This window comes from Nerophis ophidion, linkage group LG17 (genome assembly GCF_033978795.1).
Source record: "Nerophis ophidion isolate RoL-2023_Sa linkage group LG17, RoL_Noph_v1.0, whole genome shotgun sequence".
NCBI lineage: Eukaryota > Metazoa > Chordata > Actinopteri > Syngnathiformes > Syngnathidae > Nerophis > Nerophis ophidion.
Window position 1 is genome coordinate 33,419,183 of NC_084627.1, and position 27,036 is coordinate 33,446,218.

At 44.9% G+C, this 27,036-nt stretch overlaps 1 protein-coding gene across 2 annotated transcripts in view; it reads right to left on the reverse strand.

The window, feature by feature from the left end:
• Nucleotides 1–20,336: 20,336 nt before the first annotated feature.
• The window catches only part of LOC133536330 (oncostatin-M-specific receptor subunit beta-like), a 106,119-nt gene continuing 99,419 nt past the window's right edge, over nt 20,337–27,036 (reverse strand). For both annotated transcript variants that reach the window (XM_061876770.1, XM_061876769.1), the window contains one exon: nt 20,337–26,686. In XM_061876770.1, coding sequence (XP_061732754.1) covers nt 26,255–26,686 — 432 coding nt within the window. In that variant the 3' untranslated portion in view covers nt 20,337–26,254. The remainder of the gene's footprint in view (nt 26,687–27,036) is intronic.

Genomic DNA, 27,036 nt, shown 5'->3' on the forward strand with positions numbered 1-27,036 from the left:
ACCTGGTGCCCGTGGGCACCGCGTTTGGACCCCTGCTCTATTTTATTTTATTTTTGCTTTGGAGTAGATTTTTCTTCATGCGGCCCCCGGTTTAGAATGAGTTTGACACTTGTAGCTCAAGAAACCAAAACAAACCTTTTTTGACAGCATTTCTTCCTCAATCTGCTACAATACACTAACTATTTTTTGTGATGTATCACCTTGCTCCTTTCAGTTGACCTCCTTTTAGATATGCCTTGAGCTCCATCATTGTCCCCTTTATGGGTACACTACAAATAACTCCTTTGATCCACTTGTTACTCTGCCCTACATAACTAGTGCTCACTATCTTGCACTACTCTATTGCTTTAAGTCTAAACACTCGCTTCTACTGCTAGTTGCTTTTGTAAACTACGAACCACTTTCCATCTCTCAACACTTTTGCCATTAAAATATCCCTCACATGATTTTTAGCCCCTTTAATAGCCTAACTGTATTTAGCGATGAGACACCTCCCTGGTCTTTGAATCTTAATACAATTTTAAAGGCCTACTGAAATGACTTTTTTTTTTTTTAAACGGGGATAGCAGGTCCATTCTATGTGTCATACTTGATCATTTCGCGATATTGCCATATTTTTGCTGAAAGGATTTAGTAGAGAACATCGATGATAAAGTTCGCAACTTTAGGTCGCTAATAGAAAAGCCTTGCCTTTACCGGAAATAGCAGACGATGTGCGCCTGACGTCACTGGTTGTAAGGCTCCTCACATCCTCACATTGTTTACAATCATAGCCAGCAGTAGCTCGATCTATTCGGACCGATAGAGTGACAATTTCCCCATTGATTTGAGCGAAGATGAAAGATTTGTGGATGAGGAAATGTAGAGTGAAGGCCTAGAAAAAAAGAAAAAAAAAGGCGAGAGCAGTAAGAGCGATTCAGATGTTTTTAGACACATTTACTAGGATAATTCTGGGAAATCCTGTAATTTTCTATTGTGTTGCTAGTGTTTTAGTGAGTAAAATAGTACCTGATAGTCGGAGGGGTGTGTCCACAGGTGTGTTGACGCCAGTCTCTGAGGGAAGTCACGGCAGCTGCAGCAAGACAGAAACTCAGCTGATCTCCGGTAAGAGGCGACTTATTTCCACAATTTTCTCACTGAAAAGTGCTGGTCGACATGTAGTCGGGATCCATGTTCGCTTGACCGCTGTGATCCATAGTGAAGCTTCACCTCCGGGAATTTTAAACAAGGAAACACCGTGTGTTTGTGTGACTAAAGGCTAAAAGCTTCCCACCTCCATCTTTCTACTTTGACTTCTCCATTATTAATTGAACAAATTGCAAAAGAATCAGCAACACAGATGTCCAGAATACTGTGTAATTGCGTGATGAGAAGAGACGACTTTTAGCCGTAAGTGGTGCTGGGCTAATATGTCCCCTCCAACCAATAACGTCACAAACACGCGTCATCATACGCGTCATCATTCCGCGATGTTTTCAACAGGAAACTCAGCGGGAAATTTAAAATTTTAATTTAGTAAACTAAACCGGCCATAATGGCATGTGTTGCAATGTTAATATTTCATCATTGATGTATAAACTGTCAGACTGAGTGGTCGGTAGTAGTGGGTTTCAGTAGGCCTTTAAGGCCCCTTCTACACTAAACCGGCTGAGGTTATCAAGGGTAAATCCCACCTACCCTTAATCGTGTCCACACAAACACACAATGGTCGTTTAAGACCCCCGCCCCCTCCGTCCGTCGGTGCAACAAAACCTAATACGCATGCGCGAAAAATGCGTACGTCATAGTCACCTCTAGTGTTGCTTTGTGTGCAAGTTCTTAAATTTAACTTATCCCAACAATATCCAGTTTTGTGGTATTTCAATTAACTGGAATCCAGTGTGCTGTGTAGTGACTCAATGGACACATGAAAGTAAACAATGTGACAAAGAACATTTTACATCAATCAATCTCAGGATCTAGATATCTGGTCTCACTCTTTTGTCTTCACCTTCATTGGCCATTCCTTTTTGGTGACTTTATATTCTCTGGACCTAGACGTTGAGTCTGTGACATACATAGCGGATAATAACTGATACAGTCTGCTTTGCCAGTGCAAAAGCATTCGCCGTTTTCCGTAGTCTTCCCTCGACGGCCAGGTAACACAAAGCACACGCTACAGTTTTTGTGAATTGTGAATTATATTTATATAGCACTTTTCTCAAGTGACTCAAAGCCCTTTACATAGTGACACCCAATATCTAAGTTACATTTATACCAGTGTGGGTGGCACTGGGAGCAGGTGGGTAAAGTGTTTTGCCAAGGACACAACGGCAGTAACTAGGATGGCACAAGCGGGAATCGAACCTGCAACTCTCAAGTTGCTGGCACGGCCACTCTACCAACTGAGCTATGCCGCGTTTTGTTTTATCACATCCACGGGAGCCCGCATTCTCATTGTCTCTCCTTCGACAAATGGACAAAGTTTTTCGGTAAGCAGAATCACAGCTGACCTGGACATTCGAAAGTTCTCTTGCCGTCTGAGAAGTGTTGTATCCGAAAAAGTTGCAATCGCTTTCTCTTAAGGTATTCATGTGTGATTTCCACAAGCGTCTGTAAAGACGGAATGAGAAACACATATCTGGATGACTTTTCTCCATGTTTCCAGAGGTGAGCTCCAAGTAACGAAACCGCTTTATTATGAAGCTGGCTGTGGCGCGTTCTTTCTGACATCACTTCCTGTGTGGGGCTCTCTTTCTGACATCACTTCCTGTGTGGGGCTCTCTTTCCGGTACAAACTCAGTTTGTAAACGATCAATGAGTCCATACAATGCTATGAGCCGGAGATTCAAGAGTTAGATGGCGCACTTACCTGTGTAAAAAATTATCCAAGGAGGGGAACCTTAAACGATTATTTAGTGTGGCCGAAACGGGTCTTAGGCTAACTAATTATTTGTTTAATGAGTTATCCGACTTAATGTTGACAGGCCCTAAACTTGGAACCCTTAGTCCCATTTCCCTCCCTCTCCATGCCATGTTGCTCACTAGCCTTGATCTTCTTTACATGGCCTCCTTTTTCCACCCCACAGGCCTCCCTCATTTCTTCAATTCTCCCACCATCCTGATCCATACTATCTTCACTCCCACTTGAACCCTCATCTCCCCACTTTGATTCATTCATAACACAGCTGTGCCTACCTGCTGTCGCCTTCTTCCCAGCTTTTCTCGTTTTTTTTCGATCAATTGTTTTGTGCCATGATGCCATTTCAAAGAAAAACTTTTTCAAAACTGTGGCCAAATTTCAGCCCTTTCACCTTTCAATTTACAGCATTTTTCGGACTACAAGGCGCACTTAAAATCCTTTCATTGTCTCCAAAATCGACAGGGCACCTTATTACCCGGTGCGCCTAATGTCCATCCATCCATCTTCTTCCGCTTATCTGAGGTCGGGTCGCGGGGGCAACAGCCTAAGCAGGGAAACCCAGACTTCCCTCTCCCCAGCCACTTTGACTAGCTCTTCCCGAGGGATCCCGAGGCGTTCCAAGGCTAGCCGGGAGACATAGTCTTCCCAATGTGTACTGGGTCTTCCCCGTGGCCTCCTACCGGTTGGACGTGCCCTAAACACCTCCCTAGGGAGGCGTTCGGGTGGCATCCTGACCAGATGGCCGAACCACCTCATCTGGCTCCTCTCGATGTGAAGGAGCAGCGGCTTTACTTTGAGTTCCTCCCGGATGGCAGAGATTCTCACCCTATCTCTAAGGGAGAGCCCCGCCACACGGCGGAGGAAACTCATTTCGGCCGCTTGTACCCGTGATCTTATCCTTTCGGTCATGACCCAAAGCTCATGACCATAGGTGAGGATGGGAACGTAGATCGACTGGTAAATTGAGAGCTCTGCCTTCCGGCTCAGCTCCTTCTTCACCACAACGGATCGGTACAACGTCCGCATTACTGAAGACGCCGCACCGATCCATCCGCCTGTCGATCTCACGATCCACTCTTCCCTCACTCGTGAACAAGACTCCTAGGTACTTGAACTCCTCCACTTGGGGCAGGGTCTCCTCCCCAACCCGGAGATGGCATTCCACCCTTTTCCGGGCGAGAACCATGGACTCGGACTTGGAGGTGCTGATTCTCATTCCGGTGTACTGGAGAGGAGGCTACGCCGGATATTCGAACCTCGGATTCAGGAGGAAGTGCGCCTAATGTACAGAATAATTCTGGTTGTACTTACCGACCTCTAAGCAATTTTATTTGGTACATGGTGTAATGATAAGTGTGATCAGTAGATGGTAGTCACACATAAGAGATACGTGCAGACTGCAATGTGACGCCAGTAAACCACACCAAAACTTTAAATGTTCCATTGAAAAAAAGAACATTACACACGGCACTCAAAAATCCATCAAAATGTTTTAGTGTGACTTAGAAGCCGCACCGCTTGATGGATTGTCGGCCCAATACGGCTACCGCAGTCAGAGGTACAAGTATTACTATGGTGTATGTATAAGGACCGCAAAATGGCACCCATTAGCAGACATATTATCTGTTTTTATGTTCCATAATATTATGCAAAACCAACTTTTCACACCTTCTGTCACATGCTGATGTGTATTTAAGATCTGCATAAGTTAGAACATTTGTGCAGGTCCGCCACTGTAATTCGTGTCAACACCGTAGTCGATAAGCTTCTTCTTTTTCCACTATCTTCTCGTTAAGAAGCATTCGCCCTCTGCTGTTACCATTTCTAATATAAAGTAGCGTGAAGTTGTAACTTATATCTCGCCATGGAAGCGCTAAAAACTACCAGTGTAGTGGGTTTATATAATTCACCCACGAAACTTTAGCTATTAGAGAGTTCCGGTCGGACCGTAATACACGAGACACATTTCTGGCGTTGTTGCACGAGTGAGCCACTGATGAGGAGATGCTGCTTTTATTGATTTAAGTAAAGTCTGAAGGTCATTAAAACAGTTAGCTCCATCTTTTGACACTTCTTCAACTCCCGTCCTTTCTCACTACACCGCTACAACAAAGATGACGGGGAGAAGACGCTGTCAAACGTGAGCCACGTAAATAAAACCGCCCACAAAACGGCGCATTTTGAAGCAACTGTCAGAAAGCGACTTGAAGACGATCTGTAAAACATAATCAATGCAACATTTTGATCAAGGAACCACCATTACATGTTTTGTAGACCAACCACGGTCCGGGGACCATTACCGGTCCGTGACGCATTGGCTACCGGGCTGCAGAGAAACATTAAATAATTTATGGACGACTTAACTTTCGTCTGTCCCACTAAACACAACAATAAAATACAGTACAATAAAATAAAGTCCAATAAAACTCCTCATAGTAAGTTGCTATTTGCAATAACTTTTGTGACATGATACATTGCACAATAATGAACATATAAAATATAAATGTGACGGATTGTATCCAAAAGTTGATGGTAACCTGGCGGGGCTCTCATTGCAAAGAAACTGACCCAGGGCCCCCACTATTTCAGCATTAAAGTGAGTTGTATTTTTCATGCGCTTATTTTTGCTGTCTTTATCTGGCACAAGTGGAAAGCCGGTCTCTGGAAATAATGCCTACATTAAACCGGTCTGTGGTGCAAAAAAGGTGGGGGACCACAAGGAAATGTTTTCAATTTAGAACAAAATCTTAATATGACCCCTTCAATGTGCCTTATAATTTGGTGCGCTTCTCTTACTAAAAAAGACCTGAGTTAACCCGCTCATCGGCAGTGCGCATTTTAATCCGGTGCGCCCTATGGTCCAGAAAATACGGTAACTTATTTTAACAAAGAGGGAAAAAAATTCAAAGACTCTCCGTTTATGGGTTAAGGCAGATTCATTGATTAAGCAGGAAAACGTCCTCATTGCTAAAAGTTGTATTCAGTTTTGCCCATCTCCAATTATACGACCAAATTTCGGTTCTTGCCTTGTATAAGCAGCCTTTTCTTGCTTAGCTGTTAATTTTTGTTCCTCTTTCAGCAGTTGACCTCTTGATGACCCCCACACCAAGTTTTGTGAGGCTTGGCTGGCATTGTGGTTATGCGGGTGCGTTTTCTCTATAATGCAGGCGGACTGGACACAGCGTGAAGGTAAGAAAGGATGATTTATTTATACTAACAAAACAGACTAAGAACAAAACACTTGCACAAGGCACTAAAGACAACACAAACAGAAATAGCATGGGCGCTTGAAAGAACTGAAAGCGCTAGCATGTGAGCTAGGGACACAAACGAAGGAATAGCGTGGAAGCTAACGAATACAAAAAGACTTTTACCACAATAGGAATCAGCGACATCACCTGTTGCATCGATCAGCAAACTAGACTGCGAGAGTGAGTAACGGAAAAGGCAGGCTTATATAAGGACAGAAATTAGGAGGCAGGTGTGCGTGAAAAACAAGATGCAGGTGACACTAATATGTGACTATGGCAATGGAAACAAACAGGAAGTGCCACCAGGAACTAAGGGAGACAAATACTAAACAGGATGTGAAAAGACGGAACAAAAACAGAATCTGACATGATCCAAGTAGTGGATCATGACAGGTTTCTCACAAAACAACAATCTGGATGTTTTTCACTACATTAAAGATCTCCATTGATATTCTATTTTTTTTTTAAAGTAGATTTTGTTTTCATTGTGTCAGTCCATCTTCATATCACCTCCCTCCAGTAGGTGGCACAGTCGAGCTTGGTTTAGCCTGGTCATTTCCACTAAACTGTGGGGCCTGGCAGCAACTCATGAGATGCTTGTTTATGGCTCTCCCCATGCACATGAGTCTGATGTTCTCAGCTTCCACCGCTTAATGGACACCTTGCACCTCCCCTCTCCAACTCAAAGACTGTGCAGGGTTCTCCAGACGGCCCAAGTTTGATCATGGCTGGTAGCGAGGCATTTATCAGGGGTGATGCCTCTCTCCCTCCTTTGAGTCAACCGGCTGCTAAGGCTGCTCCATCGCTTCTGACATTCTTAAATTCTGGCAGCAGTTGGGTTGGTTCCCAGGGCCTTGGTGTTGTCAAGGAAGCTCGTCTTGGAAGAGAAGCGTTTTTGGGTGACAGAATGCTCATAAAGTAGGTAGCGGTTGTCTTCAGTCTGCTTTTTTTGTGCCCATCTTGTGTAGTGACTGCTCTGCAGACGTCAGAGGTGGCGATTTCTGAGAGGGCTTGGACACACTAAACAGTGGTTGTCTTGATGCACCCCGTCACTATCCTGTGTGGCATGACCTGCTTCAGGGGAAGTGTATTCTGCTCCTCAATCATGAAAGGCTTGGTTAGGATGGACATGGTTGTGGCATGATGTTCTTCTCTGGTTCCTGTGCCTCTCTACTTGTCTTCCACTGGCTACCAGTCTGCTCCCACACAGTTTCTGTGTTTTGTCAGATAAATTAGGTAGGGTGTTCTTGTAACCACTTAGCTTACGGATGGTAGATCAGGCTTTCTTGCTGGTCTCGGACATGTTGATGCTTTCTATATCTTGCCAGGCTTTCTGCCTCTCCCTCCCCAGGCATTCGATGATGGTTCTCCAAGCTGGCTTGCGGTGTCCAAAAATGGGTCGAGTCTGAAATCCGCTTTGTTGCACTCCAGAAGCTGTGATTTTTCCTCTGTGAGGCCAGCGATGTACTCCTTCCGACATCCATGAGTGATGTAGGCGCGAGCTACATTTTTAACAGCCTGTATGAACACGGTGTAGTTGTCAGAATTGGGTTCTATGTCCAGGAGTGCTCTGCTGTGCTCAGGTGGTCAACTTGGGCTGGTTTTAATTTGAAGAGGCATGGAAAATCAACTTCCGACTTGGTTATGACAGGCTTGATTGTGACAGAGATTGGCCATTGTTGTGATCTACGAAGTGGGTTCAGCACCGGCTTTCTCACTTATTTGTGCCAGTCTTTGGCTGGCAAAGCAAAAGTCAGGGTTATAACCTTTTCTCCAGTGGCCGCAGTTGAAGGATTTGGTGGGGTTAAACGTTGTTCATCAACTCCAGCATTTGATTAATTCTGTTTCTGTTGATTATCTTGTAGTCTCACATTGTGTGAAGGGAGTTTAAGTCACCAATCACAAGGACATGCAGACAATGTCACTTCTGCTGCAGTTGCTTGTTAGCCCATCGACATTGGTTTCAGTGTAACCTTCCACTTTGATGAATAATACTGTGATGGGTCACAAATAGGGGATTTCATTTGTTTGTTTCATTGCCATGCAAGTCTTATAGTGCTTTATTGCTGTGGATTGTTAAATTGCATGTTTTTACATTTTAGAATTTGATTGTATTTTTAATTGCACGTTTTTATATTTTAGGATTTTTGATTGTACCCCGCCTTCCGCCCGATTGTAGCTGAGATAGGCGCCAGCGCCCCCCGCGACCCCAAATGGGAATAAGCGGTAGAAAATGGATGGATTGTAGTTTTAATTGCATGTTTTATACTTTGGAATTTGATTGTTTTTAATTGCATGTTTTTACTCCTTGTGGACTTTGCTGGCATTTCAAAACATTGCCCCTTTTAGCTGGTTGGACACAACTGTGGAGAATTAGGACTGCACGTTTAAAAGGAGCGACAGGAGGAGGAAGAGGGTCGAGCGGGGTTGGAGCAGAGTCGACAGAGGAAAAACGGCAGGCTTTGCCAGGACGAGAGGGGATGGCTGGATTCGGCAGGTTATGGCCGGGACGGGGAAGAATCTACAGGCTTTGCCGAGAGCGACCGGGTAGACGCACAGAGGCTGGGAAGGAACCCCGGACCACACAGTAGACCCCGCATGCTACCGGAACGAACCCCAAGACGTCCACAACAGGCAGGGGCAGAGGAAACTCTGCCGCCCAAGTAAGTGCCGTGTGTTGTGAATCTGTGGGGACACCCAACTGCCTTTGGCTGTGGGCTTGCGGGCTCGTGCGTCGTACGCTGGCTGTGTGGGTCTGTGGACAGGCGGAAATTTGGACCCAGGGACCTGCGGCTACCCCCGGAGCGACCAGGAGGCGGAGCGGGACGGGTACGTCCACGTAAGTCCCGCAAGTGACCGGAGACTGGCGAGGAGAGTGTGCGTACCCAATACGTTGACGCGGAACTACAGCAAAGCCCTGCCTTGCGTGTAAGTGTGACGTCAGCCCGGATAGCGTTTCCGTGGTTTTAGTTGATTTTATCCCCGTGGCCTGCCTCCCTTTTAATTTTGTGTGCAGGAAGACGTCGTGGAAGTGGGCGGAGCCAAGAAATGGACCCACACGCCTGACTATACCCTCGCCCATCACATTCGTTAACATTTTGGTATTTTATTGTCGACAACGTGACTGGTTTTAATTTTATTTTATCTTTCCTTATTTCGGGACAGCTGCTCTCTCTACATTGGGTTCTTAATAGTTATATTGGTTTTAAGCAACAATTTTATTGGTTTTTAATATTTTTACCACTCGGGACCATTACATTACCACCATCGTCATTGTAGCTCACTTGCGTGCAGAATTGGCTACTTCAGTCAGTCACTTTGGTGCAGTTTCTGTCATCAGCATGTGGAGGCTTCTGCTTGTGTTTGTAATTTACTGATGAATGTGACATTGTACTTACAGTATGATTGTTAATACTAATAATTGAAATTCATTTTTGTCTAATAAAAGATATGTGTATCTAGACTTTAAATCCCCTTACAAACATGCTGTGGAGGACAAAAAGTGTGTCAGGAAAGAAAAAAGTGTCAACAAAAGTTAAGAAAATAAGATATTGATAACGGGTACTCCGGCTTCCTCCCACTTCCAAAGACATGCACCTGGGGATAGGTTGATTGGCAACACTAAATTGGCCCTAGTGTGTGAATGTGAGTGTGAATGTTGTCTGTCTATCTGTGTTGGCCCTGCGATGCGGTGGCGACTTGTCCAGGGTGTACCCCGCCTTCCGCCCGATTGTTGATGAGATAGGCGCCAGCACCCCCCGCGACCCCGAAAGGGAATAAGCGGTAGAAAATGGATGGATGGATAACATATATTAGTAATGTTTGACAGTAAAAAAGACATTGTGACCAAAAATAATACAGGTTGAATAGTGATATTTCTAGTAATAAACGGTGTCCTGAAGGCAACATCTGATCTGAATGATTGACATGACATCGTAACTATTACATCCAATAGAAACCAGACTCTGACTCCATCCATCCATCCATTTTCTACCGCTTGTCCCTTTGGAGGTCGCAGGGGGTCGTTGGAGCCTATCTCAGCTGCATTCGGGCGGTAAGCAGGGTACACCCTGGACAAGTCGCCAAGACTGACTCCATATTTCAAATTAGCCAATTGAGTTATCACAAATTAAATTGGAACAAATATGTGTAGCATTGTTGAACTCTCACCTCTGCAGAAACTATGTGAATAGCATTGTAAGGCCATCCTTCATCGGTTTGTGTCCTGGTAGTACCTTCTCCTTGCTGGAGAATAAAGCCCCCTTGACTAATAAATTCTCGAACTGAAGGTAATGCAAGCTTGAGGCTAATTAAATAAAACATTAGCTCAACGCGGTTGTCTAGAAGCCTGAAGATATACAGCGAGACTGTGAGCATTTGGACATTTTTAAAGTGTTTCTAATCAAACAAAGTGATCTCTAAGACAGGTTGACACATCTCTGACAATTTTGGTAATAAACAAATCAGAAGTTTTTTGGTTTTAACATTTAGATTTAGATTTAACATTTAGGTTTGGATTTAATATTTAAGGCTCACATTTAGATGTTAGATTTAAAATTAAGATTTAGATGTGTAATGTAGATGTAAAGAGAAACTGCACTTTATTGGAATTTTGCCTATTTTTCACAATCCTCATGTGAGACAAGAACACATGTTTTTTTTAATGCATTTTAATTATAAAAATAATGTGATCAAAAGTCCACTTACAATTAAGCCTAAGGGAGTCGCTCTATTTTGTCTATAAAAGCCCTTAAAACACCCAAATATTTCCATTAGGGTTTTATATACAGTACATGATGTAAGTATATAAGTAATTTAGTAACTGGCACATTAATATTAACATTTAATATGTACGTATTTTGATAATTTTAAGCATACGCAGCGCATTAAGTTAAAACATGCATCACTACGTTCACTTTTTTTTACCATCACAGATTATTGCTCGTTCAAGATTTAACATTTAAGTTTAAGTTCAATATTTAGCGCTCGTATTTAGAGTCAACATTTATATTCAACATTTAAATATAACATTTAGTGTTCACATTTAATTCAAACTTTTATGTGATTACAATTGGCAAAATATGAGATATTTGTTAAATGTAGGGAAAGTGATTTGAATGTGAGAAAAGTGGGTTAAATGTGACAACAATTAATTATCTGCCACAAAAATTACAGCATTTTTACATTTGACACCCCAGATCGGCCATTGTATAGGACAGGGGTGGCATGCGGCTCTTTAGTGCTGCCCAAAAATTTTTAAAGTATTAAAAATGGAAAAAGATGGGGGAAAATAATGTTCTTGTTTTAGTATGTTTTTTGTATGAGGACAAACATGACATAAACCTTCCCAATTTCTAAAAAGCCCACTGTTTAATGTGTGAGTATGCTTCACTGATGAGTGTATTTAGTGAAATCATTTGGTCCTACTAATTTCGGCGTAATTGAACTCAACATAGTGTAGACTGTGATGCAACAGTTTGTTTATATGCAAAATCTTCCACTCCTTCTTTGTCTCATTTTGTCCACCAAAGGTTTCAAGCTGTGCGTGAATGTACACAAGTGCACTTTGTATATTTTTTTTGACTTGTTGGAGTGCTAATGTGGCATATTTGGTCAGTGCATGCCCATCCATCTTCTTCCGCTTATCCGAGGTCGGGTCGCGGGGGCAGCAGCCTAAGCAGGGAAGGCCAGACTTCCCGCTCCCCAGCCACTTTGTCCAGCTCTTCCCAGGGAATCCCGAGGCGTTCCCAGGCCAGCCGGGAGACATAGTCTTCCCAATGTGTCCTGGGTCTTCCCCGTGGCCTACCTGTTGGATGAGCCCAAAATACCTCCCTAGGGAGGCATTCGGGTGGCATCCTGACCAGATGCCCGAACCACCTCATCTGGCTCCTCTCAATGTGGAGGAGCAGCGGCTTTACTTTGAGTTCCTCCCGGATGGCAGCGCTTCTCACCCTATCTCTAAGGGAGAGCAACGGCACCAGGCGGAGGAAACTCCTTTCGGCCGCTTGTACCCGCGATCTTGTGCTTTCGATCATAATCCAAATCTCATGACCATAGGTGAGGATGGGAACGCAGATTGACCGGTAAATTGAGAGCTTTGCCTTCTGGCTCAGCTCCTTCTTCACCACAACGGACCGATACAGCGTCCGCATTACTGAAGACGCCGCACCGATCTGCCTGTCAATCTCACGATCCACTCTTCCCTCACTCGTGAACAAGACTCTGAGGTACTTGAACTCCTCCACTTGGGGCAGGGTCTCCTCCCCAACCCGGATATGGAACTCCACCCTTTTCCGGGCGAGAACTATGGATTTAGACTTGGAGGTGCTGATTCTCATCCAAGTTGCTTCACACTCGGCTGCAAACCAATCCAGTGAGAGCTGAAGATCCTGGCCAGATGAAGCCATCAGGACCACATCATTTGCAAACAGCAGAGACCTAATTCTGCAGCCACCAAACCGGAACCCCTTAACGCCTTGACTGCGCCTAAAAATTCTGTCCATAAAAGTTATGAACAGAATCGGTGACAAAGGGCAGGCTTGGCGGAGTCCAACCCTCACTGGAAACGTGTCCGACTTACTGCCGGCAATGCAGAACAAGCTCTGACACTGATTATACAGGGAGCGGACTGCCACAATAGGCAGTCCGATACCCCATAATCTCTGAGCACTCCCCACAGTACTTCCCGGGGTACACGGTCAAATGCCTTCTCCAAGTCCACAAAGCACACGTAGACTGGTTGGGAAAACTCCCATGCACCCTCAAGGACCCTGCCGAGAGTATAGAACTGTTCCACAGTTCCACGACCAGGACAAAAACCCTCCTGAATCCGAGGTTCGACTATCCGGCGTAGCCTCCTCTCCAGTACACCTGAATAGACCTTACCGGGAAGGCTGAGGAGTGTGATCCCACGATAGTTGGAACAAACCCTCCGGTTCCCCTTCTTAAAGAGAGGAACCACCATCCCGGTCTGCCAATCCAGAGGCACCGCCCTCGATTTCCACACGATGGTGCACAGTCTTGTCAACCAAGACAGACCCACAGCATCCAGAGCCTTAAGGAACTCCGGGCGAATCTCATCCACCCCCGGGGCCTTGCCACCGAGGAGCTTTTTAACTACCTCAGCAACCTCAGCCCCAGAAATAGGAGAGCCAACCACAGATTCCCTAGGCACCGCTTCCTTATAGGAATACGTGTTGGTCGGATTTAGGGGATCTTCGATGTATTCCCTCCACCGATCCACAACATCCGCAGTCGAAGTCAGGAGAACACCATCCTCACCATACAGGGTGTTGACAGTGGACTGTTTCCCCTTCCTGAGGCGGCGGATGGTGGTCCAGAATCGCTTCGAAGACGTTCGAAAGTTGTTTTCCATGGCTTCCCCGAACTCCTCCCATGTCCGAGTTTTTGCCTCCGCGACCGCTGAAGCCGCACACCACTTGGCTTGTCGGTACCTGTCCGCAGCCTCCGGAGTCCTATGAGTCAAAAGAACCCGATAGGACTCTTTCTTCAGCTTGATGGCATCCCTCACTGCCGGTGTCCACCAACGGGATTACCGCCACGACAGGTACCAACTACCTTGCGGCCACTGCTCCAATCAGCTGCCTCGACAAGAGAGGTGCGGAACATGGTCCACTTGGACTGAATGTCCCGCAACTTCATCATGACATGTTCTAAGTTATTTTAAACTCTCTCTGACAGGAGACTCTGCTAGATGTTCCCAGCAGACCCTCACAATGCGTTTGGGCCTGCCAGGTCTGTCCGGCATCCTCCCCAACCATCACAGCCAACTCACCACTAGGTGGAGATCGGTAGAAAGCTCCGCTCCTCTCTTCACCCGAGTGTATAAAACCTGAGGCCACAACTCCAATGATACAACTACAAAGTTGATCATGGAACTGCGGCCTAGGGTCTCCTGGTGCCAAGTACACATATGGACACCATTATGTTTGAACATGGTGTTTCTTATGGACAATCTGTGACGAGCACAAAAGTCCAATAATAAAACACCACTCGGGTTCAGATCCGGGTGGCCATTCTTCCCAATCACGCCTCTCCAGGTTTCACTGTCGTTGCCAACATGAGTGTTGAAGTCCCCCCAGCAGAACAAGGGAATCACCCGAGGGAGCACTATCCAGTACTCCCTCGAGTACGACCCGTCCCCCCACCCAAAGGCGAAGGGAAGCTACCCTCTCGTCCACTGGGTTGAACTCCAACGTGCAGGCTTTGAGCCGGGGGGAAACAAGAATTGCCACCCCAGCCCATCACCTCTCACTGCGTGCAACACCAGAGTGGAAGAGAGTCCAGCCCCTCTTGAAATAACTGGTTCCAGAGCCCTCGCTGTGCGTCGAAGTGAGTCCAACTATATCCAGCCGGAACTTCTACACCTCGCGCACTACCTCAGGCTCCTTCCTCCCCAGTGACGTGACGTTCCACGTCCCAAGAGCAAGCTTCTGTAGCCAAGGATCGGACTGCCACGAGCCCTGCCTTCGGCTGCCGCCCAGCTTACATCGCACCCGACCTCTATGGCCCCTGCTATCGGTGAAGGGAGGACCCACTTTTCCTCTTTACGGCATCGTCTGATCCCTCCAGGACCTGTTTGCCTTGGGAGACCCTACCAGGGGGCATAAAGCCCCCGGACAACATAGCTCCACTATCATTGGGACTCTCAAACTCCTCTACCACGATAAGGTGGCAGCTCAGAGAGGAGAGAGGTCAGTGCATGACTGCAAGCTAATCAATGCTAACATGCTACTTAGGCTAGCTGTGTGTACATATTGCATAATTATGCATCATTTGTAGGTATATTTGAGCTCATTTATTATCCTTTACTTTTATCCTCTATGTATATAATTTAGTTTTGCATGTCTCATGACAGGCCCTGCGATGAGGTGGCGACTTGTCCAGGTTGTACCCCGCCTTCCGCCCGATTGTAGCTGAGATATGCGCCAGCGCCCCCCGCGACCCCGAAAGGGAATAAGCGGTAGAAAATGGATGGATGGATGTCTCATGACACATTATCTGTATGTATTATTGGCTGCATTTCAGATAGTTGTTTGTGTGCCATGTTGTTCCGGACTACAGCAAACACTAAAGTTGAAGTACCACTGATAGTCACATCCATATTAAGTGTGCCTAGCTTGCCAAAGATTGTAATAAAGCTATTAAAAGAAGACAGCCTGCCTTCTTTACACTATTTTTAACACACAACACTTCCTGATGTATAGTACAATGCAAAAATGTCAATTTCTGTCACTTTATCCTGCATCCTCTTTAAAAGTGCAACATTTTTCCCCGTCAGATTTGGACAACCATCTGTTGTCACAGCTGCCAGCTTGTCCCATTTCAATCTTAACATGTCCAAACACGCATTTACTTCTGTGAACAACTCATTACCTGTGGTTGTCTCTTTAACTGACTGCATGGCTGCCAGCTCCTCAGTGATCTGAAAGTCTGCAGTTATCCCACGTAAGAAGAGGAGTAGCTGGGCGGTGTCACGTACATCACAGCTCTCATCCAAACCCAGTGAAAAACCGTCAAAGTCGGCCGTTCTGTTCTTCAGCTGAAGCTCCAAGTTTCCAGCGATGGTCTCAACCCGCCTCTTTACAGTGCGTCGGGAGAGTGACACATTCTCAAATGTGCCCCTCTTCTGCGGGCATATCAGTCCAATAAGCACTACTTAATAAACTCTCCATCAGAAAACGCCTTACTTTTTCTGGCGATTTTGCGAGGAATTACGAAACTTGTCCTGACGGCTGAATCTTTGGGGGGGTGAAATTTGGCAAAAAGTCCTTGTTTGGTTTGCAGTTTTACCATCAAGCATCAGCTTCCCTTGTGCGCTCTTCATCAGACAGATTCCGCCATTTTTCCTCGTGCTTCGTCGTGTAGTGGCAATTCAAATTATATTCTTTAAACACGGCAACCTGTTTACCACAATCTAAGCACACAGCTTTACCTTTCGTTTGTGTAAAGAAATACTTGGTAGTCCTTGTCTTGTTGAAACAACGGCATTCGTCATCAACGTTTCTCTTTTTAGCGTCTCGGGGGTAACCGGGCATCACTTGCTGCTGTGCACTTTCACTCACAGGTTACACACTGACATACGTCCATAAATAACACTTTTCAAAATAAAAGCAGCACAGTTGTATTGCACGCACGACATAGATGTTTTGTTTTTTTTTATTTTGTAATTTGTGATTGCCATTCTTCACATTCACTCACAATCACACACGCGCATACATGCACACGGAAGTAATACAAATAACGCTTTTCAAAACAAAAGCAGCACCGTTGTATTGCACAATTGACATAGATACTTTTTAAAATGTATTTTGTAATTAATGATTGGCCTCACTCGGGCTGGACAGGGACAGATGTAGTCCGCGGGCCGTAAAATGCCTAGGTCTGGTCTAAACAGAAAGGAGACGATGGCTCTTGCAAGCCTCGGGCAAAAGGTCGGATTGGAAGAATGTGGAGAACAATCACATTTGCTCAGTGAGTGACTCCAAAGATTTGATAGTTTATAAGCTGACCCGACGTCATTGAAATAGATAAGCGAACTAAGCCACCAGGGAGCCCCCAAAAGCAATTACAAAAAAATTCTCATTTTTTTATTTTTTGCATGTACGAGTCTGACTGATGATTTCTAAATGATCAAAGATACATTATTGTACAAAAACACAATTTTAGGTCAACAGAGTGCTGCTACTGATCTAGACCTAGTGATCTGTGAGTTGTACCCAAATATTTGGGTAGGTCTGCGGATAGCCTGCACTCTTCCTGTGACTGTTGCATCTGCAGAGCGGAGCTTTTCCAAGCTCAAATTAATAAAAAACTACTTGAGATCTTCCATGGCTCAAAAAAGACCGAGTGGGCTGGCAGTGATTAGTATTAATAACAAAGTCGGCCATCAGATGGGTTGATTGGCAACACTAAATTGGCCCTAGTGTGTGAATGTTGTCTGTCTATCTGTGTTGGCCCTGCGATGAGGTGGCGACTTGTCCAGGGTGTACCCCGCCTTCCGCCCGATTGTAGCTGAGATAGGCGCCAGCGCCCCCCGCGACCCCGAAAGGGAATAAGCGGTAGAAAATGGATGGATGGATGTCATAAATGACTTTGCCTCCATAAAAGCCAGGAAGCAGCCGCGTCGCCAGACAGATTTCACTGGGGCACTTGCCCCAGTATTGATCTGAAGTGCCCCAGTAAAAATTTCACAGATAAAAAAAAAAACGCTTCAGAGTTTTAAGTCTACATAACATAGACTACAGCGCACATACTGCTTAGTGTGGTAATTGATTGCCACTGTATTAATTTCACGTAACAATGAGCACATGGCTAATTAATATGGTAATTTATTCACGTGTGGAGACTTCAGTTGAGAGACAGAGAGAGAGAGAGAGAGAGAGAGAGAAAGAGAGAGAGAGAGAGAGAGATGTAAACGTTAGCCAACAACAATTTGCTAATTATAATATTTTAATTTTGATTTGATTCAAACTCTAACTCCTAGATGGATATCAGAAAATTATTCGCCGGCAGCAGGAAAGAAGCAGCGAGGAATGAGAGATGTAAGTGAAGTCGGGACCCAGGATGGACCGCTCGCCTGTATCGATTGGGGACATCTCTACGCTGCTGATCCGCCTCCGCTTGAGATGGTCTCCTGTGGACGGGACTCTCGCTGCTGTCTTGGATCCGCTTTGAACTGAACTCTCGCGGCTGTGTTGGAGCCACTATGGATTGAACTTTCACAGCATCATGTTAGACCCGCTCGACATCCATTGCTTTCGGTCCCCTAGAGTGGGGGGGTTGCCCACATCTGAGGTCCTCTCCAAGGTTTCTCGTAGTCAGCATTGTCACTGGCGTCCCACTGGATGTGAATTCTCCCTGCCCACTGAGTGTGAGTTTTCCTTGCCCTTTTGTGGGTTCTTCCAAGGATGTTGTAGTCGTAATGATTTGTGCAGTCCTTTGAGACATTTGTGATTTGGGGCTATATAGATAGGCGCCAGCGCCCCCCGCGACCCCGAAAGGGAATAAGCGGTAGAAAATGGATGGATGGATAAATAAACACTGATTGATTGATTGAAGTCCTAGCTAGCTAGGCAACATAATTGTCTTAAGTTGATGCTAAGTTAGCTAACGTTATTCCTTGTATCAAGACAAACATATTCATTTGCTGTACGAGCTGTCGGGGGAATTTCCAATGAACATGAAACATAATGTTGGTTATTGTCTGCTGGTTCTGCTTACGACCTCAGCATCAATGATGATTTGGAGTAAGCATGTGTGAGTTGAGTGCTTCTCAAATGGTTTATCTTCAGGAAGAAAAACATTTTTCCATATCATCAAGTTGTGAGTCAGATTTTTAAATCATTCAAGTTTATTTCACAGAAAAATAGCACAGTAGATTTAAAGAATATATATTTTATGTCTGTCCTGAGTCCTCCTGGCCTACTGTGCAGCCAACCAGATCCCAGAGTCATGTACTGTTACCAGACAAAGGCAGAAGCAGAAACGGATGGAGGACTATGTAGTGGACTCTAGTTGTGGGGCAGTGAGTGACCTAGGTGATGCAGAGAAACTGAAAACAAACTTGTATCTACCTTGCCTTGACAGGATGGTTGCTGAGATGGATCAGCGTTTTTCATCTCTCAACAGCCAAGTTCTAAAAGGTGTTCAGGCCTGTAATTCAGGATCTGACAATTTCCTCTGTGAGGAGGACTTCAGGGGTCTTGCAGATCATTACAATGTTGATCTAAAACCTGAAGAGGTGTTAGTGGCCAAAAACGATCTGGCCAGAAAGCAGGAAAGCCTTCCAATCACAGACATGCAAAGTGTTTTCAGCTGCCTGGATCAAGTTATGTTCCCAACCTTGACACCGGTCATTCAGATCTCTCCGACCATCCCAGTGTCCAGCTGCAGTTGTGTACGGACGTTCAGTGTGCTGAGACGGCTCCACACTTGGCTGAGAAGCACAATGGGGCAGGATAGGCTTCACCATCTTGCCATCATGTCAGTTGAGAGGGAAGAACTTTCCAAGTTAAGTCAGAGTGAAGTGATTGGCCACTTTGCAAAAATGAAAAGGAGACGTTACAGTTTACTTCTCAGAAAAATAATTCCCTGAACAGACACACAACAGTTGTTCATTTATTCTACTACTGTGGCTTTATTGTTTTGTGTATATTTTATAGTTTTGTGTATCTGAAATAGGATTAGCCACATTGCCGTAAATGGAAATTAAATAATATAAAAGAACCCAGACTTGTAGGGGTGCTTTATTTTTTGTTTTACTTTTGTAGATGTTAAATTTGTAATAAATATTTCAAAAAGATGCATTGCTCTTCCTTTTTGCTTTTACCAGAAGCAGTTTAGAAGTCTGGAGTAAAAAAGTGCACAAGTAGGCCAAATGCATGAGTTAATTTCAGGTGGTTAATCAAAGATCCATACAACATATTCTGATATGATTTCATAGTTTAAAGCACTATTTATGTATTTTTTATGAAAAATAAGTGCTAAAAATGTTTTCGCTTGCGTGCTTTGCACGCTCACATGGATTATCTGTGCCCCAGGTGTGCCCCAGTACAGTATTAGGTCTAGTGACGCCCCTGCCAGGAAGCACAGGTTTTAAGGAGTGGGTGGAGTGGTGTGAGTGGAACAAAACTGTGATGTGATGGTCAAATGTGTGAAATAAGGTAGTTTATTTAGATTTTTTCCCCCAAAATTTCTTGCACATCGTTATGTACATTTACATAGTTTTAAATTGTGGTAACTTTATATTTGTTTATAAACCGTTATGTTACCTTGTTTCTGGTAACTCTGTTCATTAATATTATTTAGGTATTTGCTTGATATTTAATTTAGTTATGTTGGTTTTTGTAAATTATGTTGGTTTTTGTACATTTGAATGTGTTCCTTTTTATATATATATATATTTAAGTGATTTTATTGTTGCACTTTATTGTTTTTCTTGCACTACAAATTATTTTTGCACATTGCTGTTTCAGGGTTTTGTTACCAAAAATAATAAAGTGAATCAGAATCAGCTTTATTGTCCAGTTATGTGGAATTTAACTTCAGTAGACTGCGTTCTCTTTGTAAAAAGTAAACATTAAAGATGAACAATTAACTAAAAATATAAACTATTAATTAAAGACTGATGTGTACAAGACTGATGAGACAAGATGGCACTCTTACTGTAAATACAAAGCTTTATTACTTGGACTGTTCAACCCCAAGCCACTCTTGTAGGTGAATGTTTTCTACATTTTAAGATTAGGACCATATGTTACACTCTGGACATCATTCGTTCATTCATTGGTATTATTTATGTTGTTAACTGGGCCACCCCCATATCTTTACAAATGACATTTCATTTGTAAAGACATGCCAGGCTGACAATAGGATAATGTAAACAACACTGCAAGAGCCGCAATGAGTTTACAGTAGGTGTGTGAATGATCAACAATCAATATTATTGGCAGAAATAGGGCCCCAAAATCTAATTTTGCTTAGGGCCCCATGGAGGCTCGGGCCGGCACTGTAGGTATGTTCTGTCCTCACAACACACAACTTTGTTGCTAAGCAGCCAGCGAACAAAGAAAACCACAAGGTTTGCTTTTCTTGCTTAAGTGAATGTTTTTCTGAGATCCCTATTTACATATGATGTGGTAATGTAACATACACAACATTTATTCAACATACTATCGAATGATGTACATACTAAATGCTAACACAAAAAGCTAGCCAAAACACATTTACTGCTAATAAAACACCATCAAGTTTACAAACGTATTCACAATTAAGGGACATTTAAGTGCTTTGTCCCCTTATATACTCCCAAAGATGAACTTTTCCCAAGATTCGTTTGTAGCATAGCGCACATGGAGCTTGATGAGCTTTGTCAGACATCCTTTTTACTTTAGTGCTACCTAGCTTATGGTTCTGCCAGAGAAAAACGTCAAAGATTGTCTATATGTAACAAGAGCACTCACTGTATTGCCATCAAACAATCCTTCATGAAGAACATGTCTTATTTTGTTACCTATTTAACAATAGTGTTTATTTATTTATTTTTACTCACAAACCACTGTTTTTGTTCACAAAACATGACAGCTATAATTAAAGAGAATGGACTTGGGTCCGTGTACTTTCCGTAAAACTATTTCTAATTCTGAAACACAAATCGAAAAACAAAATTAAGGCCGTTTTTTCGATTTTTATTATATATGCCAGATTTTAAAACCAAGAAAAAAGGGTTTACTGTCAATAAAATGTTGGATTTTGTGCAGTTTTCCTTTTATAGATTTTTGTTTTTCCAGATAAACACAAACATTTAAATATATGTTCATCCAAAATGCAAAAATGCGTGGTTATCTGTGTGATGACAAATTGAACCGGAAGCAGAGTTTTTGATTTTGCTTTGTGTTTAGCATGTTTTTAGTACCAGGGTAACATCTTTGTTCAGCAGAAATCCTATTGTCGTTTGAAAAACGTGTCAGTAAATAGTTGTCCAACTCATGTTTCAGAAATGAAAATGGAAAAAATGGCCCAATTTTTATATATTTTTTTGGTTTGCATTCACTCCTCTCTGAGCTGCCACCTTATCGTGGTAGAGGAGTTTACGTGTCCCAGAGATCCTGGGAGCTATGTTGTACAGGGGCTTTTAAAACCCCTGGTAGGGTCTCTGTGGAGAGACACCGCCGACGGGCCGACAACGGGCGGAAAGCAGCAGCGCGGGCCCACCTGGAGGCCGGGAGGCGGGGCATGCGGCGGCAAGAGGAGGCGTGACACACGCGGAGCGACGCTGCAGCGGCAATCTAAGACAGGTGCGTATACTACACACCTGCTCACGATGTGTCTATCTGCTGTTAGAATATAAAAAGGGCGAGGGAGGAACGACCAGGGGCAGCACGGAGGAGGAAACATCGGCCAGCAGACTAGAAGCACGACAACCCAAACCACAAGAGCGATGACGCACCCCCGCAGCGGACGCAAGCCCCGGACGCCGAAAGGCGTGCAGCGGCAGCAGACAAGCCGAAGGAGCACACTGAAAAGTGACGCGACCAAAGGGCCAAGTGAAAACAGATTTGTTGAAACAATAAATATATGCTGCTATGATGCGTCGTGTGTCAGGTGTCCCCGCAACCCACACAAGGACGGCAGGAAGTCCGTTACAGTCTCCAAAGACAAACAGGTCCTAAGTGAGGGATCAGACAAATAGCAGCACAAAGACTTCTAAGGAAATACAACAACCGGGACTCAGTTTTCCCTCGCCCGGATGCAGGTCACTGGGGGCCCCCTCTGGAGCCAGGCTCAGAGTTGGGGCACGATGGCGAGTTCCTGGTGGCCGGGCCTGGTGGGCTAGTCGCCGGGCCGGCCGGGAACAGCCCGAAGAGGCAACGTGGGCCCCCCCTCCAATGGGGTCACCACTCATGGGAGGACCCAATGAGAGCTGGGCGGCAGCCGAAGGCAGGGCACTTGGCAGTCTGATCCTCAGCTACATAAGTTAGCTCTTGGGACGTGGAATGTCACCTCGCTGGGGGAGAAGGAGTCTGAGCTAGTGCGCAAGGTGGAGAAGTTCCGGCTCTGGAACCAGTTCTCTCGAGAGGGGCTGGACTCTCTTCCACACTGGCGTTGCACGCAGTGAGAGGCAACGGGCTGGGGTGGCAATTCTTTTTGCCCGCCGGCTCAAAGCCTGCACATTGGAGTTCAACCCAGTGGGCGAGAGGGTAGCATCCCTCCACCTTCGGATGGGGGGACTGGTCCTGACTGTTGCTTGTGCTTACGCACCAAACAGCAGATCAGTGTACCCATCCTTTTTGGATACACTCGAGAGAGAGAGAGAGTGCTGGAAAGTGCTCCACTGGGTGGTTCCCTTGTCCTACTGGGGGACTTTAACGCTCATGTTGGCAACGACAGTGAAACCTGGAGAGGCGTCATTGGGAATAATGGCCCCCCGGATCTTAAGCCGAGTAGTGTTTTGTTATTGGACTTGTGTGCTCATCACAGACTGTCCATAACAAACACCATGTTCAAACATAAGGGTTTCCAAATGTGCACTTGGCAGCAGGACACCCTAAGCCGCAGTTTTATGATCGACTTTGTAGTTGTGTCATCCGATTTGCAGCCTCATGTTTTGGACACTCGGGTGAAGAGAGGGGCGGAGCTTTCTACCGAACACCACCTGGTGTTGAGTTGGCTGCGATGGAGGGGGAGGATGCCGGACAGACTTGGCAGGCCCAAACGCATTGTGAGAGTCTGATTGGAACATCTAGCAGAGTCTCCTGTCAGAGAGTTTCAATTACCACCTACGGAAAAACTTTGAACATGTCACGAGGGAGGTGCTGGACATTGAGTCCGAGTGGACCATGTTATGCACCTCTATTGTCGAGGCGGCTGATTGAAGCTGTGGCCGCAAGGAAGTTGGTGCCTGTCGGGGCAGTAATCCTAGAACCCGCTGGTGTCCACCAGCGTTGAGGGATGCCGTCAAGCTGAAGAAAGAGTTTTATCGGGGCCTTTTGGCTCATAGGACTCCGGAAGCAGCGGACAGGTACCGACAGGCTGTGCGGTGTGCGGCTTCAGCGGTCACTGAGACAAAAACTCAGATATAGGAGGAGTTCGGGGAAGTCATGGAAAACGACTTACAGACGGCTTTGAATTTATTCTGGACCACCATCCGCCGCCTTAGGAAGAGGAAGCCGTGCACTGTCAACACCGTGTATGGTGATGTTGTGCATTGGTGGAGAGAATACTTCGAAAACCTCCTTTTCTATGAGGAAGCAGTTCCTGGGGAATTTGTGGCGGGCTCTCCTATTTCTGGGGCTGAGGTTGCTGAGGTAGTTAAAAAGCTTCTCGGTGGCAAGGCCCCAGGTGTGGATGAGATCTGCCCGGAGTTCCTTAAGGCTCTGGATGCTGTGGGTCTGTCTTGGTTGACAAGACCCTGCAACATCGCGTGAACATCGGGGGAAGCACCTCTGGATTGGCAGACCGGGATGGTGGTTCCTCTCTTTAAGAAGGGGAACCGGAGGGTGTGTTCCAACTATCGTGGAATCACACTCCTCAGCCTTCCCGGTAAGGTCTATTCAGGTGTACTGGCGAGGAAGCTATGCCGAGTTGTTGAATCTCGTATTCAGAAGGAACAGTGCGGTTTTGGTCCTGGTCGTGGAACTGTGGACCAGCTCTGCACTCTCGGCAGGGTCCTTGAGGGTGCATGGGGGTTTGCCCAACCAGTCTACATGTGCTTTGTGGACTTGGAGAAGGCAATTGGCCATGTCCCTCGGGAAGTCCAGTGGGGAGTGCTTGAAGAGTAAGGGATATCGGACTGTCTGATTGAGGCGTACGATCAGTCGGAGCTTGGTCCGCGGACACGTTTCCAGTGAGGGTTGGACTCTGCCAGGGCTGCCCTTTGTCACCAATTCTGTTCACAACTTTTATGGACAGAAATTGTGATTCTCATTAATTCAAAATCAATTTGTATTTTTTTGTTTTATTTTATTATTTGCATTTTTTTCTTTAAAAATACATTTTTAAAAATACTTAATCTCCATGTTTACGCTGAGTGAATCAAGAGGTCCCTAAATATTCCGACCTTTACAAATATGATTGATTTAAAAGTTTAATGAACATGCCACAGTTTGGTGTTTGTCAGGCGCCCAGAATGCAAAGAGTAAGTATGACATTTTTTAATTAGGGACAGAGCAGGAAGAACAAAACTAAAGATTTGCAGTAGGGAAGTGCATCACGTAAACATGGAAAAGCCAAGCAAATCAAAACTACTGATCCAAGAAGCATCTGAATTGGCAAACAGGCACAGGTGAGACAGCCTGCATATAGACCAGAGGAGTGGTGGTAAATAGAGACAAACAGGGAGTGGAACAAAAAAAAGATAATCAGACAGTCCAAAATACAGTAACAACTGTCATGCACGATCATGACAGGCAAGGACCAAAGTAATGGCCACCAGTCCATGAGCCTCATTTATAAAAGTCACTGTACTAAAAAAAAAATGGTGTCAACAAGGGTTTAATGTAGGTACTTAACTTTCAAACTTTTACGACAGGTGTTGTGAGAGTAGCGTATGTGTGTGTGTGCTCCTTTAAGAATGGCAGTATGTGAGGTAAGTGGTGAGTGAGTAAGTGGGAGAGTGAGGTGAGGGAGCGGTGGCAGTTAGTGTGCAGGAGCGCTAGTATCATGGTGGATGGCTTTGTGGAAAAACATAAATAAAATGACAGAGTTGCAACGAATCAATGTCCTCGTCATTCCGACGCAAGAGCGGAACTGTAGGGACCCACTGCCAGGTAAAGTGGAGGGTGTTACCCCCGACAATAATCAGATATCGGTAGGTTGTGAGTTCAAACCCTGGCCGAGTCATACCAAAGACTATAAAAATGGGTCCCATTACTTCCCTGCCTGGCACTCAGCATCAAGGGTTGGAATTGGGGGGTTAAATCACCAAAATGATTCCTGAGCGCAGCCACCGCTGTTGTTCACTGCTCCCCTTACCGTCCAGATGGTGAACATGGGGATGGGTCAAATGCAAAGAGTAATTTCACCACACTTAGTGAGTGTGTGAGTATCAGTTGTACTTTAACTTTAACTTTCTCCTCTGCGCTCCTCAACCACGGTCTGGGAGCCAACAACCAGGAAAGGTGTACCACCAGGGTGGAACTCTTCTGCACAAAATTCACTGCAGGTGTGATTTATAATAAAGGGCGTGTACATTTATGAATGTACATTTTTTTGTGGCTACATACATTCTGAGGTTTGTGCTTACATCATGTTTTATGCTGAAATCCATGGACAGTTTCGTAAAAATGATGCCCAAAGTCACGGGTTAGGTGACAGCTGCAACTGGCAAGGGGGATGCGGATGAGCGACAATTTGTGGTTAATGGAGGCAAACAGAAAGTGGAATGAAAAAAAAAAAGCGTTCCGGGCAGGAAATAATACAAAATACAGGTAGTAATAACAACTGTCATGTGAGATCATGGCAGTAACATTTTAAGGAAAATGTTCCCTATGGAATAGAGTTTGAAAGTGCTGTGAGTTGTCTGTAAACTGGAAACGTGCTATTCAGTGTATTAACTATTCGCTAAATGAGCATGCAGCAACTATTCGGTTGAAGCAGACCTTGGTAACAAAATATAGGTAAAAACACAAGGCAAAAGACTCTCCGGAGCATCTTCTGGATTTACAGTATTTTGCTGAGGGTGGTACCCATTGGACCTCGTCACTACAGAGTGTGTCTCCTGAGAGCCAGGTCCCGAGATGGGCTGCTGGACCCCATTGTTCAGCGTCAGGTTGTATGAAGAGTTGAGATACGTCGTGATCGCAAGAGATGATGATGCTGATGGTGGTGTCTGACAGGTCATGGCTGTGCTGGGGATGCTAAGTGCTTCTACTCTATTTGTAGTTCCAACATGTCCTTGGTCCACACAATCAGTCTCTGCAGACACCTCGGATTTGCAGTATAACTTTGGAATTGTCATCAGTTCGCTCTCGTTGTGGTGACTCATCTCCATAAAAACAGGACGACAACTTTTCTGGAAAACAGAGCAAAATTTGAATTCATTTGCGGACAAAATTGTTTTTTAAATATGACTTTTGTATGAAAACGCTGGGAGACGCTCCTGTCCTTTTGAAAGACTTCCTACAAAGGGAAAATATTTGTGAGATGACTGAAGTTAGATGAGAAGGTATGGCTCATCATCTTAAAGGTCAGTGGTTGGGTTTTTCCAAGGGTGGGCAATTTTTTCGGCATAGGGGCTGCACCTGGGTCCTAAAGTTTTGCCCGTGATCCCTAGCCAGAAGCTGAAAGTGTTTTCAGTGAATAGTTTTTATGAAGTACAATCTTAATTATTTAATGGGATTCAAAGGATTTCCTTATTGCTTG